The sequence below is a fragment of the Trachemys scripta genome, chromosome 8 (assembly GCF_013100865.1).
Source record: "Trachemys scripta elegans isolate TJP31775 chromosome 8, CAS_Tse_1.0, whole genome shotgun sequence".
Taxonomy (NCBI): Eukaryota; Metazoa; Chordata; order Testudines; family Emydidae; genus Trachemys; species Trachemys scripta.
Window position 1 is genome coordinate 92,384,059 of NC_048305.1, and position 20,193 is coordinate 92,404,251.

The window sequence follows — 20,193 nt, forward strand, 5'->3', positions numbered from 1 at the left end:
TCTGTAAAGAGAGCCTCAGAGAGACAGCAAATTGACTGATTGTGGGCTGGTCAGGAGAAAGACAATGATGCTTCATTAGCTTTTGCTTATTAGTAATTTTTTAAGAGTAGAACAGAGAAAAGTTCTACAGGAGCGTGCCTAATGGGAACACTGAGTGCTGAATCCTTTTTGCATACAAAGGCTGAATCACTTAGAGGAGAAACATGTAGTGCTAAAGAATTTCTTCCCTACTCTAGCTGCTGTTTGATTATTCTACACACACACATAGTTGAGGCCAGTATTTTGCCCCATCCTATGTTCTGCACAGGTCAGTAAGGCTTCCCCTTGCTGCCCTATGCCAACACATTGCAGATAGCCTCCACAGAGCCCATCCCACACTGGTGGGCATGCAGGGGATGGGGAATGTGCAGAACCTTGGGACAGCCCCCCCACCCACCAATCGTGATGGACAGCACAGCTGCACCAGATGGAGGAGACACACACAGTGCCAGGTATAGGATTTCTGCACAGTACATTCCACCCTGGAGACAGTGGGATCCAGGAGTCAGATTGTGACTGAATCACAATTTACTTCCCAGGAAGTCTCGGCTAGTTGAGTTATGCACTTCCCCCTATGTGAGGCAAATAGAGAAGCTACAGTTTAGACCTGGATTTATAGAGTATTTGGGATAAATGTATTAATTATTATTATTTTATTATTGGAGGTAGGTAAAGAGAAGTTGGTAAAATGTTTTAATATAGATGTTAGATTGATGACATCATATAAAAATAACACCGTTGTTCTAGTTGGCCCATAAAACAGGATATAGGAGATGAGCTCAGATTTATTTGTTTCCACTAATGTATCAATAAATATGAATGCTGCTTGAATTAAAGTCTAGTGATAACTTGCCCATGAGAGAATTTTTCCATGTATTCATATATAGAACTAGTCACTTTAGTTCCCTTAGGATGGCCACTTTTCAATTAAAAACAAACTAACAAAAGCCAGTAAGAAACTACCTCTATTTTTAAAGATTTTTTTGTATTGTCTTTGCTAAAACAAACCATCCTTTTGCACTGCCAATAAGTGTGAAGTTTTCTTTGCCAGCCACAAAGTGAAAACCCCAGCCAGGGACCAACCCTAGGGTAGAGCAATAGCGAAGGGAACTGGCATCATTACTTTTTGAAAAAGTAAGGTCCTGAAAGTGACTGTGAAATGTTGGTGTTTTAGAGACACATCTTAAACACGGTCTGTCAAGAGTGGTTCCGAGTCTCTACTAGGAAATCCTCCAGCCCTGAGGTTGTTGCAGCTTATCTCAAAGAATTCAAAGCAATTCATCCCCAGCTACTGAAGATGATCATAAACTTGGCGGATGGAAATTTGAATACAGCTCTTCATTACAGTGTTTCCCATTCCAACTTTCTGATTGTGAAGCTTCTACTAGACACAGGTGGGAACTAATGCTTTGTTGTTGTTTTTGTCTGGGGTGGGAGGGAAAGGTTGGTACTTGCCAATTATTTCATATAATCACATTTAATGTCTTTTTCAGATTAAAAAATCTGGTCACCATTTAAGGGCCCAATCCTGGAAAATTTACTACCCAGCATGTGGCTGATGGAGCAACATTGGAGTCAGTGGTAGTCTTTCCAATGGCTTCAGTAGGAGTTGGATTGGGCCCCTAGATTTTTAAAGCTATTTAGATGCCTGAAGATGCAGATAGACATCTAGTGGGATTTCAACGGAATTAAGTGCCTAGGTGCTTTTGAAAATCCCACTGGGGGGGATCTTCAGGCACCTAAATACATTTAAATATTTGGCCCTTAGTGCTTACTTCAGTGGCACTAATCACAGGAGTAAGCATTGTGCTCCGCAGTTCATGTTTGCAAGATCAAACCCTTTGATTGTCACAGTGGTCTCTAGCTCTGCAGCAAGAACCGCATTCTAAACTATTGAACTTTTAGCTCCTACTGTAAAGAATTAAACGTCCAGCTGAGATTTTATCAGATAAAATGCAGGCACTTTCCAGACAGAATAATGAAGCTTTTTGCCTTGCTTGGTTGGCAAGACACTCTGTTAAATGTTAGGGAAATGGCATATTATCATACACATCTATAAACCCATTGTTTAACAGACTTCCAAGCAACCCCAGAATATTGAGAGAAGTTTGTTCTGCTCTTTTAGAAAATACCCCAAGGCGACTAAGCTCAACGGGGAATATTTAAATGTTTAGGCACAGTAAATAAGAAGGCTGAGCGTATAACAGCACACACTGGAACAGTAGGAGTGATGCATTTCTAAATAGAATTAGCCTATTTGCTGTGTATAGAATGAACGGAGTCATTTGTCAAGTGCATAAAAGTGTCAGAATTAGAATAGTCCAAATTGCATGCTGCATCTCTATTTAGATCAGCTACTGAAACATATTTACTATGAATGTTCATTCACATTTTGAAACAAATTTATCTTGAATGTGTTCACACCCCAGGCTGCCAAAGTAGGATGACTAGTTAGCAAGTGTGAAAAATGGGGACAGCTAGTGAGGGGGATGATAAGGTCCTACGGGTGTGGGTAATAGGGTCCTGTATGAAACAAAGCCCCTAATATTGGGACATCTGGTCACCCTATGCCAAAGTGATGTGAAGGAGCTAGTGTAGCTCAGAATCAGACCCCAAATCTGTTTAGTTTACAGATCAAAAGAAGATTTTTCCAACTGCTTGCGCTTGCAAGTTCAGCCTAAAACATCATATTGCAAGCAAGCCGTGTTCTTTCAGGTCAGCACTTCATCACTAACAATCTAGATTCATTGCTGGCAAGTTACCTGAGATTGTGCAAGCAAAGAAGGTCAGAATCCAGCTTGTTGTTCCATAGCTATATCAGCTCTGCAATGCTAACATTAGTAAAACTTGGTTATAGGAGCAACCTAAGAAGATCAGATTTAGGATGCATGTTGGGTGAAATTCACTCTTCTACTTAAGCCCTATTCTGAGAACTTAAACGAGTGGTTCATAGGTCTGGAACTGGCCCTCTGCACTGGAGCAAATGTCACCCATACAAAGCAATGATGGCAGTGGCACAGTGCCATTTTGTTCAGAATAACTTTGATGATCATAACCCAACTTAAAAATGCTTAGAAACAAAATTCCAAGTAGCTCGGAGCAATACATAACATCCAGCGACTCTGTACTTACAGCCAACTTACTCAGTCTTCAAGTCATTTGGGCTCAGATCCTCAAAGGTAATTAGGTGCTTAACTCCCATTGAAATCAATAGGATTTTTGCCATTTTTTTCACTGGGAGCAGGAGCAGTTCCTAAGTCACTCACAGACTTGTCCCAAAACACAACTCCTCTGTTAGGCTACTGATCAAGCCATTGGTCATTCCTGCCTGAATAAGAACTACTGCATCCATCTCTTAAATGCTGGCTACAAGTAATACTTACATCTTTTCATATTTGATACTCTGCTTCTCTTTTTTTATTTCTGTTTTGCTCAGTTTGCTTGTCTATGTTATATACTGACTTTTCCCCCACCTCTGCACTCTATTTTTTTCCCTTCCACTCATGATAGTGTGGGTCTCTCTCCTTTTCAAGTCTACAGTCATTTTTCTTCTCTACAGATCTTCTCAGGGCCTAGTTCTGCTCTCAGTGGAGACAGTAGAAAAGCTCCCATTAATTTAATCGGGAAAATGATTGATCTCCAAGTTGCTATATTTTCCTTTTCTATTTTTTCTGCTTTTCTTTTACTTCTCTCACTTCTATTTTGATGGTCACATTTTCTATAATTGCTATAATTACGTTCTCTCTCTACTCAGCTTGTCTCCTCCTAATTCACTTGTTTCGCTGCTCTGCAATACCCCACTTGATTATTTCTTCTCTTCCAGTGTTTCTCTTACTACTCTTTTATCTCTACTTTCAGTTTCTCCACCGTTTTGGGTTCCTTCTCTCTTTCCTTCAAATTCTTCCTTTCTTTCCTCCCTTTTTTCTGACCAGCTGATGTTTAGCATTTTCTCTGTGATCCACATAGTTTCCACAGCTGATCCTTAGTGCACTTTTTGCCTGACTTGCATGCACCTGAAAGTGATTGCCACTGAACTCAGGGCAAAAATCAATATCTCAAGTCGTGAGCATCAACCACTGGCTTTGCTATAGCTTCAACTTTCTAGGCCTCTCACTTTCAGATCTCAATATTAATATGAGATCAGTTTTAAAAAAAAGTTAAAAAGACCAGATTCCTGTGATGATGCAACTGGCCATAAATGGCCTAAAATTTCCTCACAGGTATCCGTTATCCATCTGTAAATAGTATAGTGTGTTTTGGCTATGTCACTCAACCCTGCACTATCTGTAGATTTTCAGGACTCTTTTCCCCCCTCATCTTTAGGTGTTTGTGATGTGAACCATCAAAATAAAGCTGGATATACTGCAGTGATGATCACACCACTGGCATCAGCAGAAAGTGATGAAGACATGGAGGTGGTCTTAAAGCTGTTGAAAGAAGGGGATGTAAACATACGGGCAAGTCAGGTACATAACAATCATCAACAGTCCCTGTTTGTTTGTACAAGTGAACATAGACTTGAAAAGATAATGGAGCAAATAATTAAACAATCAATTTGCAAAGAGCTAGAAGATAAGAAGGTGATAAGTAAGAGTCGGCATGGATTTATCAAGAACAAATTGTGTCAAACCAACCTAATAGCTTTCTTTGACAGGGTAACAAGCCTTGTGGATAGGGGGGAACTGGTAGATATGGTATATCTTGACTTTAGTAAGGCTTTTGATGCTCTCTTGCATGACTGTCTCATAAACAAACTAGGGAAATACAACCCAGACAGAGCTACTATACAGTGGGTGCATAACTGGCTGGAAAAAAACATTCCCAGAAAGTAGTTATCAGAGATTCACAGTCAAGCTGGAAGGACATATAGAGTGGGGTCCCGCAGGGATCAGTTCTAGGTCCAGTTCTGTTCAATGTCTTCATCAATGATTTAGATAATGGCATAGAGAGTGCACTTATAAAGTTTGCGGATGATACCAAGCTGGGAGGGGTTGCAAGTGCTTTGGAGGATAGGATTAACATTCAAAATGATCTGGACAAACAGGAGAAATGGTCTGAAGTAAATAGGATAAAATTCAATAAGGACAAATGCAAAGTACTCCACTTAAGAAAGAACAATCAGTTGCACACTTACAAAATGGGAAATGACGGCCTAGGAAAGAGTACTGCAGAAAGGGATCTAGGAGTCATAGTGGATCACAATCTAAATATGAGTGAACAGTGTAACACCATTGCAAAAAAAGCAAACATCATTCTGGGAGGAGTATTAGCAATAGTGTTGTAAGCAAGCCACAAGACATAATTCTTTCGCTCTACTCTGCGCTGATCAGGCTTCAACTGGAGTATTGTGTCCAGTTCTGAGTGCCACATTTCAGGAAGGATGTGGACAAATTGGAGAGAGTCCAGAGAAGAGCAACAAAAATGATTAAAGGTCTAGAAAACATGACCTATGAGGGAAGATTGAAAAAATTGTTTGTTTAATCTGGAGAAGAGATGACAGAAAGGAGACATGATAACAGTTTTCAAGTACATAAAAGGTTGTTACAAGGAGGCAGGAGAAAAATTGTTCGCCTTAACCTCTGAGGATAGGACAAAAAGCAATGGTATTAAGTTGCAGCAAGGGTTGGTATAGGCTGGAGATTAGGAAAAGCTTCCTGTCAGGGTGGTTAAGCACTAGAATAAATTGCCTAGGGAGGTTGTGGAATATCCATCATCTGTTATTTTTAAGAGCAGGTTAGACAAACACCTGTCAGGGATGGTCTAGATAGTACTTAGTCCTACCATGAGTGCAGGGGACTGGACTAGATGATCTCTCGAGGTCCCTTCTAGTCCTACAATTCTATGATTCTAAGTTTTTATACAGAATATATCTGTGAACTGGATGATGCATGGAAACCATAGGGATAGGTTCCCTTCCAACCCCAAACTACAGGATTCACTTGGCAAACTCATTCACAAGCCAAACCCTGCAGGGTTCATACCACCCTAATTATAATCAGACCTGTTCGATTCCTATTACTTACTCCCAGTGTGAGTTCAGATTGAATAAAGGAGTGAAAGATCTGGCTAAACAAGATGACTTTGAAATGTATTTATCGTGTAATTAATTAAGTCTCAGCACATATGGGAACTAGCCTTATAAAGATGCTGCACTGTAGAACCTTCTAGATGCTAATTCAGCCAGAGTAACTAAATATGTTTAATAATCCTCAGATAGAATTTATTTCCTTCATAATTATGTCCCCTTAAAGAGCCTTATAGGGAGAATAAATCAAGCATTACAACATGCTTACACCATCAACCCTTAATCAGGGGGCGGGACTACTCAGGAAGACCAGGGCTTTAAAAAGCCCACACCTAAGCAACCAGAGGAGCTAGTGAACAGGGGAGTTTTGCGAGGGAGTTTACAGGGGGAGTGTGTGTGTGGGGGCTGCATACACTTAACATTCCTTAAACTTCTTTAAACTTAAAGCCCCAAACACCCCCTGATAAAAACAAAACAACAACAAAGGAATAAGCTTCAGGAATAAAAAGAGAATGCAGGCAGAAGTCCAGCAACAGAGTGGGGCTACCCAGTTTCCTGCACCCAATGCAGCATGTATGATTACCTGCCCTAAGGGAAGGATAGGAGAGAGGTCCTGGAGGCCAAATTTAGGCTGCTAGGTAAGAGATTGAAGTCCAGGACCTCCATGGTAGCATTCTCTGAAATGCTTCCAGTTCCACGCGCAGGGCCAGTTAGATCAGCAGAACTGCAGGGTCTCATCATGCGTGGATGAGATGATGGTGTAGGGAGGAGGGGTTCTGATTTATTAGTAATGGGGGAAACTTGTGGGAAAGAGGGAGCCTATACAGGAAGAATGGGCTCCATCTAAACCAAAATGGAACAAGATTCCTGGCACTTAAAATTAAAAAGGTCATAGAGCAATTTTTAAACTAAGGGCTGGGGAAAAGCTCACAGGTGCGGAGGAGCACATGGTTCAGACATCCCTTAGGGGAGGGTCTATAAATGGAGATTCACTATGTCCTAATAAGGAGGAGAGGAAGGAAGATGATAAAATACATGTAAGATCTGATGAGAAACAGTCAAAAGAAAAAAAGGCCCATTCAATTACCTCATGTAATGGCATAAAAAACTAAAAAGTGACAAGTTTTTAAAGTGCTTATATACCAATGCTAGAAGTCTAAATAATAAGATGGGCGAACTAGAGTGCCTCGTATTAAATGAGGATATTGATATAATAGGCATCACAGAAACTTGGTGGAATGGAGGATTATCCATGGAACACAGTAATACAAGAGTACAAAATATATTGGAAGGACAGAACAAGTCATGCTGCTGGGGGAGTGGCACTATATGTGAAAGAAATGAAGTAAAAATCTTAAATGAACCAAACTGTACCATAGAATCTCTATGGATAGTAATTCTATGCTTGAATAATAAGAATACAGTAGTAGGGATATATTACAGACCACCTGACCAGGATGGTGATAGTGACTGTGAAATACTCAGGGTGATTACAGAGGCTATTAAAATAAAAAACTCAATAATAATAATGCGGGATTTCAACTACCCCCATACTGACTGGGTACGTATCACCTCAGGAAGGGATGCAGAGATAAAGTTTCTTGACACCTTAAATGACTGCTTCTTGGAGCAACTAGTTCTGTAACCCACAAGAGAAGAGGCAATTCTTGATTTAGTCCTAAGCGGAGCACAGGATCAGATCCAAGAGGTGAATATAGCTGGAGCACTTGGTAATAGTGACCATAATATTAAATTTAACATCCCTGTGGCGGGGAAAACACCACAGCAGCCCAACACTGTAGCATTTAATTTCTGAAAGGGGAACTACACAAAACCGAGGAGGTTAGTTAAACAGAAATTAAAAGGTACAGCGCCAAAAGTAAAATCCTTGCAAGCTGCATGGAAACTTTTTAAAGACACCATAATAGAGGCTCAACTTAAAAGTATACCCCAAATTAAAAAACATAGTAAGAGAACCAAAAAAGTGCCATCGTGGCTAAACAACAAATTAAAAGAAGCAGAGAGAGGCAAAAAGGCATCCTTTCAAAAGTGGAAGTTAAAGCCTAGTGAGGAAAATAGAAAGGAGCATAAACTCCGGCAAATGAAGTATAAAAATATAATTAGGAAGGCCAAAAATGAATTTGAAGAACAGCTAGCCAAAGACTAAAAAAGTAATAGCAAAAAAATGTTTAAGTACATCAGAAGCAGGAAGCCTGCTAAACAACCAGTCGGGCCACTGATGATTGAGATGCTCAAGGAGCACTCAAAGAAGATAAGGCTATTGTGGAGAAAATAAATGAATTCTTTGCATCGGTCTTCACGATTGAGGATGTGAGGGAGATTCCCAAATAAGACAGAAAATATCATATTGCCTCTATATAAATCCATGGTACACCCACATCTTGAATACTGTGTGCAGATGTAGTCACTCCATCTCAAAAAAGATACATTTGACTTGGAAAAGGTTCAGAAAAGGGCAACAAAAATTATTAGGGGTATGGAACGGCTGCCGTCTGAGGAGAGTTTAATAAGACTGGGACTTTTTAGCTTGGAAAAGAGACAACTAAGGGGAGATATGATAGAGGTCTATAAAATCATGACTGGGGTGGAGAAAGTAGATAAGGAAGTGTTATTCACTCCTTCTCATAACAGAAGAACTAGGGGCCACTAAATGAAATTAATAGGCAGCACGTTTAAAACAAACAAAAGGAAGTATTTTTTCACACAACGCATAGTCAACTTGTGGAATTCCTTGCCAGAGGATGTTGTGAAGGCCAAGACTATAACAGGGTTCAAAAAAGAACTGGATAAATTCATGGAGGATAGGTCAATCAATGGCTATTAGCCAGGATGGGCAGGGATGATATCCCTAGCCTTTGTTTGCCAGAAGCTGGGAACTAGCGACAGGGGATGGATCACTTGATGATTACCTGTTCTGTTCATTCCCTCTAGAGCACCTGGCATTGGCCACTGTTGGAAGACAGGATACTGGGCTAGACGGACCTTTGGTCTGACCCAGTATGGCTGTTCTTATGTTCATGAAATTGAGAAGCAAGATTATGTGTTAGTGTGCGTCTTGTATTGAAGTTGCCAGTTTAGAAAGTTAAAGCAGCATATTCAGCCAAACTGTGCAGTCCACTGTGACGAATTAAACCTTCTGGACTTTGCCTGTTTCAATGCTGCTTCTCAATCCATGCTTTTATGTACAAGTATCAATCAATTAATCAGTTGCTAATTAAAGTACTTGAAGGAAAACTCAGAGGGCTTGATCCTTCACTATACTGAGCATCCGCCACATGCAGCTAAGTGCCCTCAGCTGCCATTGGATGGGAGTTGAGATGCAGAACTTTGCAAATGCAAACATTCACTTTTTCTGACTCCCACCTGCTTGCTAAACAATGGCTAAAATCTGAAATAAGAGTCTCAGAAATGAAGGTGAATTAAATTAACCTAAAAACCCCCAGAATGTGAACCACTATGGGGAGGCGCAATTGTTCAGGGGTGAACTATCAGGACACCACAGAATAATTATTTTTGAAACAATATCACTACACATGATTATTTAGTCATGGTTGTGTAAACTTTTCTGGGCCTGATTCTGGTTTACACTAAGGTTCCTTGACACAACTCTGGCATTTGTGTTCTTTTTGCTGTGGCAGTGTAAAGGCAGTGTTAGTGTGGTTATATGTGTAATACTAAGGACCTTCGTGTAAAAGGCAACCGGGCCCGTCTCACTTTAGCTTTCACTAGTTTACTTTGCTGTTACAAACAGTGATAGCTTTATATTTACACTGGCAATAAAAACAAAAGACATGGCCAGTTTGGCCAGGGCCAGATTTCAAGGGGCTTTTGACACACCACAGCGCTCAAGTCATGGTGAGAGCTCCCATTGTAATTTGCTTCCAAATTTCATACCTCAGACAAAATGATACTGAGCTGGCAGTGTAAACATATATCACCTCTGACTACAGGACAGAACTGGAACTGCATATCATAAGCCCTATGCAGCTACTAGCTAATGGATAATCTCCTATAGCTCCAATGACAGGGCCTTTGCTTTTGGAGCACGCAGATCAGATGTGAGTTTTAGCCTTACTGTCGCAGTGAAGTTCTGAGGAGCCATGACATGTAGAAGAGTCAACCCTGAAGTTATAAATGGCCTCGGATTTGTTACAGCATCTGCTGTAGGGCTACCTGTGTTCCAAGCAAGACTGCTATGCTATTTGAATGCTTAGATTGTGTAAATAAAGTTACATTTCTTTGATGGGTCTGTCATTGTGTTTGGTCTGTCTTGCAATATTCCCAGGGAGGCCAGACTGCCTTAATATTAGGTGTCAGCCATGACAGGGGAGATATGGTGAAAGCCTTGTTGTCTTGCAAGGCTGACATAAACCAGCAGGATGATAATGGGACATCAGCACTGATGGTTGCCTGTCAGCATGGCAATGCTGAGATCGCGAAGCTTCTTCTGGCTCACCCTGGTTGTGACACTACATTAACGGACAAGGTAAGGGAAACAGGTGGTTGCAGCATGTACTGTAAAATATATATATATATTCAGACAGTCACTGCCAGGAGCCAATTAGTGAATATTTAAAGAAACCATATGGCTTTCTTGCCTTAGAACTGGAGCAGACACTAGACACCTCCTGGAAACCAAAGTATCTCCCTTATCAGATATGTTAGTGAGTGGGCTTTGGCTCTGTGCCTTGCCTGTCTCACAAATAAAGGGGACTGGATCAGTTTAAGGATTTGGAGGATGAGTAACCCACATTTTAACTCAATTTTCAATTCCAAGCCAAGCTGCACAATTGCATACTTAGAAGTGCAATGAAACCTGCCCTACCAGACAAGCTACTGTCTTCATAGACTACCTCCGAAGTATCCCCAAATGTACTAACTACAGTTGTACTCCAGCATCTGTAGGAGGTCATTTCCATTAAGCAGAAAAACCTTTTTTCAGTTTATTGAGCATTCGCTTAAGACAGGGTCACTGTACAATACAGTGAACATGTACGTTCAACACTACTGAACTACAGCGGCATCCTGTGCTGGAGTTTTGGTAGATGAAAGAGCGTGAGAGAGAGAGAATGATTCCAGCATAGGCCTTTATCTCTTTAAAATACCATAATAAGTAACAGCTAGGTTGCGCGCATGCAACATGGAGCTCAAGATGTTTCCTATTTTGTACATGTTCAGTACGCCTGGATACAGCCCTTTGCATTCGTCACTGTAGGTTACAGACAACAAGTGGGTTACAAATGATAATACATGCCCCATTGGCATATACCAGATAATTGGAAGTGTAAAAACATCTTGAAAATAATGAGGAAGATTCACTCTGGCTTAGAGCTTTATTCCAGCATTATGATGCACTGCTCAAACAACAGAAAAATATTATGTTAATAGATCACAGCTTCATTATAACCATATAGTTTTATGTAAAAACCTGGCACATAATCAAATATTGTCCAATTCTCCACTTGACGGGGCCATTGAAAGAACTGCACCTATCAGAATCAACTAACTGAGTGTACCCACCATTTAACTACAGGGGGTCACAACTGAAAAATTCATTTCCTTCCTCAGAATGCTGATATGCCATTTGTAACAGCCAATGAGAGAGCTTTCCTTTTATAAGGTTCCAGTCCCCACACGCCCCCAGTCTCCTCAGTGACTTCAAATCCCTCATCAGGTGATCCATTACTTGGTTACAAACTCACCTAGCTGAACTGGTTCCTCAGGCAGCAGCGAGGTCATTGTCTTAGGGTGCATGTATTTGAATGGGAGACCATCTAAGTAAATGACCCTGGATTGTTAACCTTCTGCTAGCTGCAAGAATTTCTCATGACACCTCCCTGGAAGTCCTAGCAGAAAATGGAGGGTAAAAGGCAAAAGTGTAGGCAATCAAAATGGCACTCACAAAACAAAATGAAGTTTGTAATCTGATATAAGAACATACAGTTGGGTGACCAGATAGCAAGTGTGAAAAATCGGGACAGGGGTGGAGGGTAATAGATGCCTATATAAGAAAAAGCTCCAAAAATCGGGACATCTGGTCACCCTAACATACAGACATACACTAGTCCCTCACAATCTTCCATGACGTACCACAGCCAGGGACTCCCATGTTGCACCACTTCTCCTCTCCACGCAGGTAGACTGTTATTTATCATGGGAGGTGTAGTCCATCCAAGGAGCCCAGCCAACAGAGGAGAATTGGAGCTTGAATCACCTGAACTACAACTCCCATAAGGCACCAGAGCAGTATTTTCAAATAAAAATATTTCAGTTCTCAGCCAGAATATTTTGGTGTTCAAATTTTTGCCCAAAATGAACACTTCCCACTAAAAAAACTCTACTTTTTTGATCAGCTCTAATATTTAGGCATTGTGTCCTGATTCTTTGTGGCCCTGAGTACTCTCAATTCCTATTGATGTCAATGGGTGGGTGTTGAGTACCTCTGAATGATCTTCTCAGCTCCAGCAGAAAGAACCACTGCATTATGAACATGTCAGAAAATCACAATGGGGAAATATTTATGCCCAGCACACCTACAGACACTAAGGGGTACATTTTTAATAGAGCATAGGTCACACCTTGCTCTTTTAGAGGTGAAATATTCAGCTGAGATTTTGAACCAACACAATGCATTGCTGCTGCAGAGTGGTTGCAGTTCTAACTACCTGATGTGCACCTGCAGCCAAGTTAGAGGTACAAATATACAGATTACTCTTATGGGTGCAAAAATATGGGCACAAATTTTGTAGGTGCAAATTGGACCCATAAAAGGGAAGCCAACCTTGTTGAAATTTTTGCCAAGATGTATTTAAACCTGTTAATAATATATAGGGTGAAACCCTGGCTCAACTGAAGTCAATGGGAGTTTTTCCATTAATCCCTTAAATAGGCTAGCACGTAGCATGCCATTTAGTATGAATGTCCAGACAGCAGTCACAAGACAGGAAGTGAGTTGAAAAACACATCAGGGCCTAGTTCTGCCCTTTGGATACACTGATTTAAATGACTGAGAATTGCACCAATGCATCTGAAAGGCAGAAGTGAGCTCTTAGGATCTTGACAAGAGAGAGCCTTGCAACGAAAGCCCTATCAGCAATATATATCAAATTGTCCAAGTACTCCCTTTTCACCCCTCATAAATTGGATAAATCATCTGACTGGAAAGGAAACTACTGCCTTGGCAAAGATCACATTAGCACATTTAAAAATCTCATTTCAGCCTTGGGAGTATAGTCTTCAGTAGCAGCACGAGATGTGAATCACTATCTTATTTAGTTAAGGAAGATCTGAAAACCCCATTGAGTGAATTACTGGCAGTTAATTCCTGGGCAGAAATTGTTATTTACAGCTTGTGTACATCATAATCTCACGTGGACATCTGGCAATGTGAAAACCACTGAAACAACAGGAGAGGAAATTTTCGTAGAATAAAGAAGACCATTTGAGGCAATAACTTAGCTTCCTCCATGCCTGTGGAATCGAGAAGATTACAGATTTGTATCTGCTTCTTTCCCTCTGTTTAACGCAATTAATTAGACAGCAGATTGTGCTAGTGAGGGATAAAGATGTGCTGCACTATAATGTTACTTGAAGGTTTTAATCTGAAAGGTGACTGCTGATGCAAAACTAGTCACCTGCTGAAGACCCCAAATCAATCCAAATCCATCACAAAGCTGCTTTTTTGTACCAGGTGCCTTGCTATCATATTTCTCATGTGAAACACCAAAGAAGCATTGCTTATACATGTACAGCTTTCGGTATTGTGACAAGGACTGAACAATGGTATTTACATAAACACAATTAAATGTTTAATAGCCAGACCAGTTGCAAGCTGGCAGCACACCACGCTGCCAACTAACTGATGAAGTTTCTGAGGAATTATATACAGTGGCTGTAAGTGTGGAATTTCTCAGTAGTTGTATGCATTGGTTTTGTTCGTGTGCAAGGAGGTGGATCATGCACTGTCTCTTCAACAACCACTGTTGATTATCCAGGATGAATTTCACAGCCTTCATTACCAGAGAGCAGCATTGTTTCAAGATGATGCCAGAGGAGGATGAAAGAGCAGACAAGAACGTACGGGCAGGGCTAGCTATCGGAGATTAGTACAGTAGACTGTATTCAATCTGTGTCTGCATAGTCAGTGGCAATAGGTAGTTTACACATATACACTCAAATGGAGACAAATACAACCACACTCTAAATAAACAGCAATTTTTTGGACATTATTTAATGGGAAATAGTCATTGCTGACAACACCCAAAATTGAGCAAGATACTACCATGATGAATTAATTAGAAACAGACTAACTAGACCTAGCAAGATGGCAAAAATTGTCTTATGCTGATAAATCAAGTTGACCAACTACAGGATGGACAGCCCAGTATCATGACTATAAGCTGAACACCAAATATAATGTCTTTTGTTTAATATAAACATACACAAGTGGAGATTGTTATAATCTCTCTCCACAACTCATCTTAATTTTGGGTCGTCAGCTACTGAGAGAAAGCAGGTTTCAGAGTGGTAGCCATCTTAGTCTGTATCAGCAAAAACAAAAACAACAAGGAGTACTAGTGGCACCTTAGAGACTAAAAAATTTATTTAGGCATAAGCTTTCGTGGGCTAAAACCCACTTCATCAGATGCATGGAGTGTAGGAAGATATATATAACAGTACATGAGAAGATGAGAGTTGCCTTACCAAGTGGAGGGGGTGTCGAGACAATTCAATTAAAGTGGACTATTATCAACAGAACGAAAAATCACTTTTGTAGTGCTAATCAGGGTGGCTCATTTCAAACAGTTGACAAGATGGTGTAAGTAACAGTAGGCGGAAAATTTTTAGTTCTTATAGTGACTCATCCACTTCCAGTCTTTATTCAGGCCTAATTTGACGATGTCCAGTTTGCAAATTAATTCCAGTTCTGCAGTTTCTCGGAGTCTGTTTTTGAATGTTTGTTGTTGAAGAATTGCCACTTTTAAGTCTGTTATTGAGTGTCCAGGGCGGTTGAAGTGTTCTCCGACTGGTTTTTGAATGTTATAATTCTTGACGTCCGATTTGTGTCTATTTATTCTTTTGCGGAGAGACTGTCTGGTTTGGCCAATGTACATAGCAGCTGCTCTGGTAACTAAGATTGGCAGCCTGCTAAATACTGTGATCAGAGACTATGTTCAGATTCACACACATCTCCTTACAGTTGATGCTTTTCTCAGGAAAACAGACAAAAGGGGGAAACATCTGGCATTTGAATACTATTTTCTCCTTCCTCGGAAGCATCAGGGATGACCACGCCTGGAGATGGGACATTGGGCAGGGAGGGCCAGGGCTCTGAGGTGGCTCCGAGCATTCTCTCTCTCTCAGGTGCTTGGCTGGCTGGTTCTTGCTCACATGCTCAGGGCCTAACTGTTTGCCATATATGGGGTCAGGAAGGAATTTTCCCCAGGTCAGATTGGCAGTCACCATGGTTTTATTTTTTGCCTTCTTTTGCTACATGTGGGTGTGGGTCGCTTGCCAGGATTATTTGCGTATATCTCATTGAATCATTTCTCTGTCATTGCTGGGGCCTTGAGCACTTGTCCTCTTCAGTCCCTCCTACTCTCTGCCTGTGGCACATAATAGGCTGGTATCCTGTGGGCTGTAATGCTTTGGTCTCATTGTAGTTGTTGGGTTTAGAGTGTGGGTCCTGGGTGGTGTTGGTGGCCTGTGATATATAGGAGGCCAAACTAGATGATTTAGTGATCCTTCTGGCCTTGGACTATATGACTTTATGAAGGATTAGGCCATTTTGACGTTATGGGCAATTTTGTCACTGTAATGCATGCAACCCCTTTTCCCATTAGTAGAACTGGCACATGCAATTCTCCACATTCAACTGACATTAACCCTTAGCTGTCCAGTAAGATTTTTATTGGAAAGATTTGCATAGTAAATTCATTTTCTTTTTTTTCCCATGTAGAGTGGTAATTCTGCTCTGTCTGTCGCTCTGAAATCTGCCCACATGGAAATTGCAGAGCTTCTCCAAGCCCACAAAGAGCAGAGCCGGTCTTTGGCTAAATAAAGGAAATGGAAAATAGCATTTGTCGGAATGGGCAATGGATAACAAAAGGTTCATTCTTTTAACAACTCTGCTTCCAATTTAGATGGAAATGATTGTAGCTGATACTGCTGATTTCTATACTTATTGAGGGAGTGAACTATGTCAACTATTTGCATACATTCCTAATATATAATTCCCCTCATTAAGCCTGCTTTTATAGTTCTAACCTATGCATAGTGCCATAAATGACTCAAATACTGTTTCAGAGAGTTAGATTATTGTATTGCCTTTTATTAACACACTTGATCTTGATCTTAAAACTGAATTCCGCTATCTACCCCTCACAGTATAATTTTGTCACGTTGGTGAACAAAAAACAAATGCACATTAGAAAAGCAATACTTACTTTTTTTGTAATTTTAGATAATGGTGTTCTTTTTAATCAACTATTTAAAATGTGTGTCATTTAACTTGCAAGTTTACATCTTACTGTTTATTATTACACCTTCTGTATGTACTAGCAGGCAATGCTTACTCAATATATATAGCAGTAAATACAAGTCAGGTGGATTATATAAAAATATCAAATCCTATTTATGTGTGGTTATGTGCTCAGAAGCAAGAATTAAAATTAATTCTCTAAGAAAATATTTGAGTGTGCCAGATCCAAACACACAGGCATTGTTTTTCTTGTATTCAGAATTACCATATGGCTCTCATTTTTTCTAATTAAATTTGACTTTAGCAGGAACCGTGGCCCACTGGCATATACAATATATCATTTATAGGATGCTGAGGTACAATTGTGAAGTATCAGGTTATCCAAACACAGTACAGGAGACAAATTACTTGATCATTGCATAAACCTTCTCTGCAAGGATGGGTTAATACTGTCTGTAAGGTTGCATATTTAAATTCATAGAACCACTTCCGATGATAATAGGTTCCACCCAGAAAGTGCCCTTTGGCCAAACATCTGTTCTTCAGTTTCCAGCATGCTAAACAGTTTGGGAACCCCCCAAACTGGACAGATTTAAATCTGTGTAGTAATTTAGCTGCCAGATTTTTCCTGTGTAGTCTGAGTGACCTGCTCAAGGAGAGCTAGGGCTTCTCCTTGAAGTATACAGCCCTTTGGGCCCTGGTGGGAATCCAGCACTGTCTGCAGTGCATATATAAGGCAGATCTTTCCTACATTCCAGTGGTCCAAGCACAGCAATTACAGATCACTCTGCCTTCCTCTTTCAAAGCAGGTATGGTATGTCCCAAAGGTCCTTCCTCTGTGAAAGTCACAGCCAAAGGGTGCCATCCTGCAGGGTACCGAGAACATCCTGTGAGATACTGAGCATTTTCAACTCCCACTGAATTCAGCATCTCGCAAGAATTACTCAGCACCTAGCAGAATGGGGTCATAAATCCCTATCCCTCCAAACATCTTTCCATTCTCATTAAGACAAAAAATTAACAAGCCTTGATGTTACATTTCTTCCATTGGAAGAGTCTTTCCATTGACTTCTATGGGCCTGGGATCAGACCCTGATTGTGCACAGCCATTCAAATTGTGTGCAGCATGAAGTCAGTGAGACTGGATCCAGTAGCACTTACTACAAATAAAATGTATTGTTTTTCTAACGTCCTCGTTTTTATTTCTAAACAAAACCTAATCCTGGTTTAACTTTTTTTGGTTTATGTGTAAGTCACATTATAGCATGTTATTAAATCTCATCTGAGTCACCCCATCCCCTTCCCTTGCATTTGCGATGCATATCAAAATCATTTCCAAGACTGATAGCGTGATCCCATTGTCCTCATTCGAACAAAACTCCAATGGCTTAGGTGGGAGTTTTGTTGAAGTAAGGAAAAGAGGATCCTATCCTTTGTTCTTTTTCATTATTCAGATGTTTTCACATCGAAATCTACTGTATAATTCTTGTTATTTCTTTCATGGTTCTTAATCAAAAGCAATCTGTATGGTCATCATCCCATACATTTGTCTCTCATTTTACTGTATCCCAAAATGAATTTATCTCCTCTATGTGTGAATAAAAGTCAGATTTTAATTTACCTGCATTTGTTCTTATACCTATTTTCCTTCTCCATTTCTGGGACAGAAAATTAGATCACACATTTTATTAGTGAACTAGTTCTCTTGATAGTAAATGGGGGTGCAGTTATGGTGAAATCACCCATTGCCTCACCACACATTGCAGTCAATGGAAAAATTCTTCTTGACTCCAGTGGGAGTTGAATCAGACCCATGTTTAATAAAGTACAAGGGGGCCTTTTGTGAACCCTTTGTATTTACGTGGGTTTTAGTCTTAATTAGATAGGGAAACTGAATGATATAGGTTACAGAATACAAGGAAAAACCTCTAAGTCTATTATCGCCAACACATTTTAGTGGAATGACAAAGTCCCTTTCTAGAGGCAAGTAGGTCTCCAGTGGATATATGATGAGAAACTTATAAAATGATTAAACAATGCCAGGATTACTAACACAAATCCTGGAATTTGAGAGGTAATCAATACACGACACCAACTCTTCAAGTTTTAAACAAACACAAAATCAATTTAAAAAACAAGCTGAGTTGTCCAAATACCACTAGCAGTTATGCTCCATGAGGCAGACCCATAGCAGCCAAAGCAAAATGAAAGGAGGTTTTCAGAAGTGAAGGTTACAGGAGTATCCTTGACTTGCAATAGGAACTCACCAAAGACTGAGAAGAGTAATGAGAAAGGAACACAAAGGGCCACCAAACACAAACAAATAGGTAGCGGTATATTGTTCATTTATACAGCACTGTATGAAGTATATGAGTGCCTTGCAAGTTTATCTATCTGCCACAATCAGACTTTAGAAAGAAAGAGCAGATAGATAAAGAAGAAAAAGCTACTGCATATGTAAGTAGATTCAAAACCAAAGTTATAAATGAACAATGGTCCTGAACCGCCATCTGAATATCTCAGAACTCTGGGAAAGTTCAAATCTGGATTGAACCTCTAGTAAAAAACTACAGAAAGTGTCAGGCAGCCAAAATCTAACTAATGCTAATGTAAAAATATAAGCTAGCATATAAAATTTGGTAAATCATGTGTGTCAAACCAAGCACTTTAGTTCTTCAGTATTTGAATGGTTTAGTCAAAATTCTGGAATTAACTGGCTTTTGCCACTATATCACCACAATGCTCTCCTCGCTGGGATGAACTGAGGTACGAGTGTACCACTAAAAACAAATATCAGGGGGTAGCCATGTTAGTCTGTATCTACAAAAACAACAAGGAGTCTGGTGGCACCTTAAAGACTAACAGATTTATTTGGGCATAAGCTTTCGTGAGTAAAAACCTGCATAGAGCGGATGCACTTCCACACTAGCGAGGTTTTTACTCACGAAAGCTTATGCCCAAATAAATCTGTTAGTCTTTAAGGTGCCACCAGACTCCTTGTTGTTTTTACTAAAAACAAAAGAATTCAGGGGGAAATCTGCCAAACTCCTTAACTCATGCTGCAGCACCTAGAGGTTTCAGTACATACGCTACATAAAATATGCATTGTTTTAGATATTTCTTCAAAACACAGGTAGTTAGAATTGTTATTGTTATACGTGTGCCATAGGTTGCCTACCCCTGCAGTAAAGAGTCACCTTCCCAAAGGACCTAAATCTTAATTAATAACAAGAAACAAGCTTTTTATCTCTTCACTGTTGGAGCTTACTACTCAAAAAGACGGAATAACCGCCAAGAGGTTTGCAGGCCTGGCTGATACCTGAAAGGGTACAAAGAAATTAATTATCTTTAACCTGAGATATTGCCATTAAGTATTACCCAGTATGGTTACCGAATAACTACATTGAATAAATTATTCTGTAACGGGAGAATAAAAGAAAGGAATTTAGCTAACGTAGTAAAAATATACTATAATGCTTTATTGCTTTATTAAATTCATCCCAAGAGTATTGTCAGAAGACTCAACTTCATTGAAAGTAACGGAGTTGTGTCATGTACAAATTCAGCCTATAATTCTTTTGTTTTTAGTGGTACACTCGTACCTCAGTTCATCCCAGCGAGGAAAGTA

General features: G+C 40.0%; 1 protein-coding gene across 2 annotated transcripts in view; it reads left to right on the top strand.

The window, feature by feature from the left end:
* Positions 1 to 18,185, top strand: part of KANK4 (KN motif and ankyrin repeat domains 4) — a 53,858-nt gene extending 35,673 nt beyond the window's left edge. For both annotated transcript variants that reach the window (XM_034778597.1, XM_034778595.1), the window contains exons 7-10: positions 1,214 to 1,433; positions 4,363 to 4,505; positions 10,371 to 10,571; positions 16,044 to 18,185. In XM_034778597.1, the coding sequence (XP_034634488.1) occupies positions 1,214 to 1,433; positions 4,363 to 4,505; positions 10,371 to 10,571; positions 16,044 to 16,145 (666 nt within the window). In that variant the 3' untranslated portion in view covers positions 16,146 to 18,185. The remainder of the gene's footprint in view (positions 1 to 1,213; positions 1,434 to 4,362; positions 4,506 to 10,370; positions 10,572 to 16,043) is intronic.
* Positions 18,186 to 20,193: the final 2,008 nt, after the last annotated feature.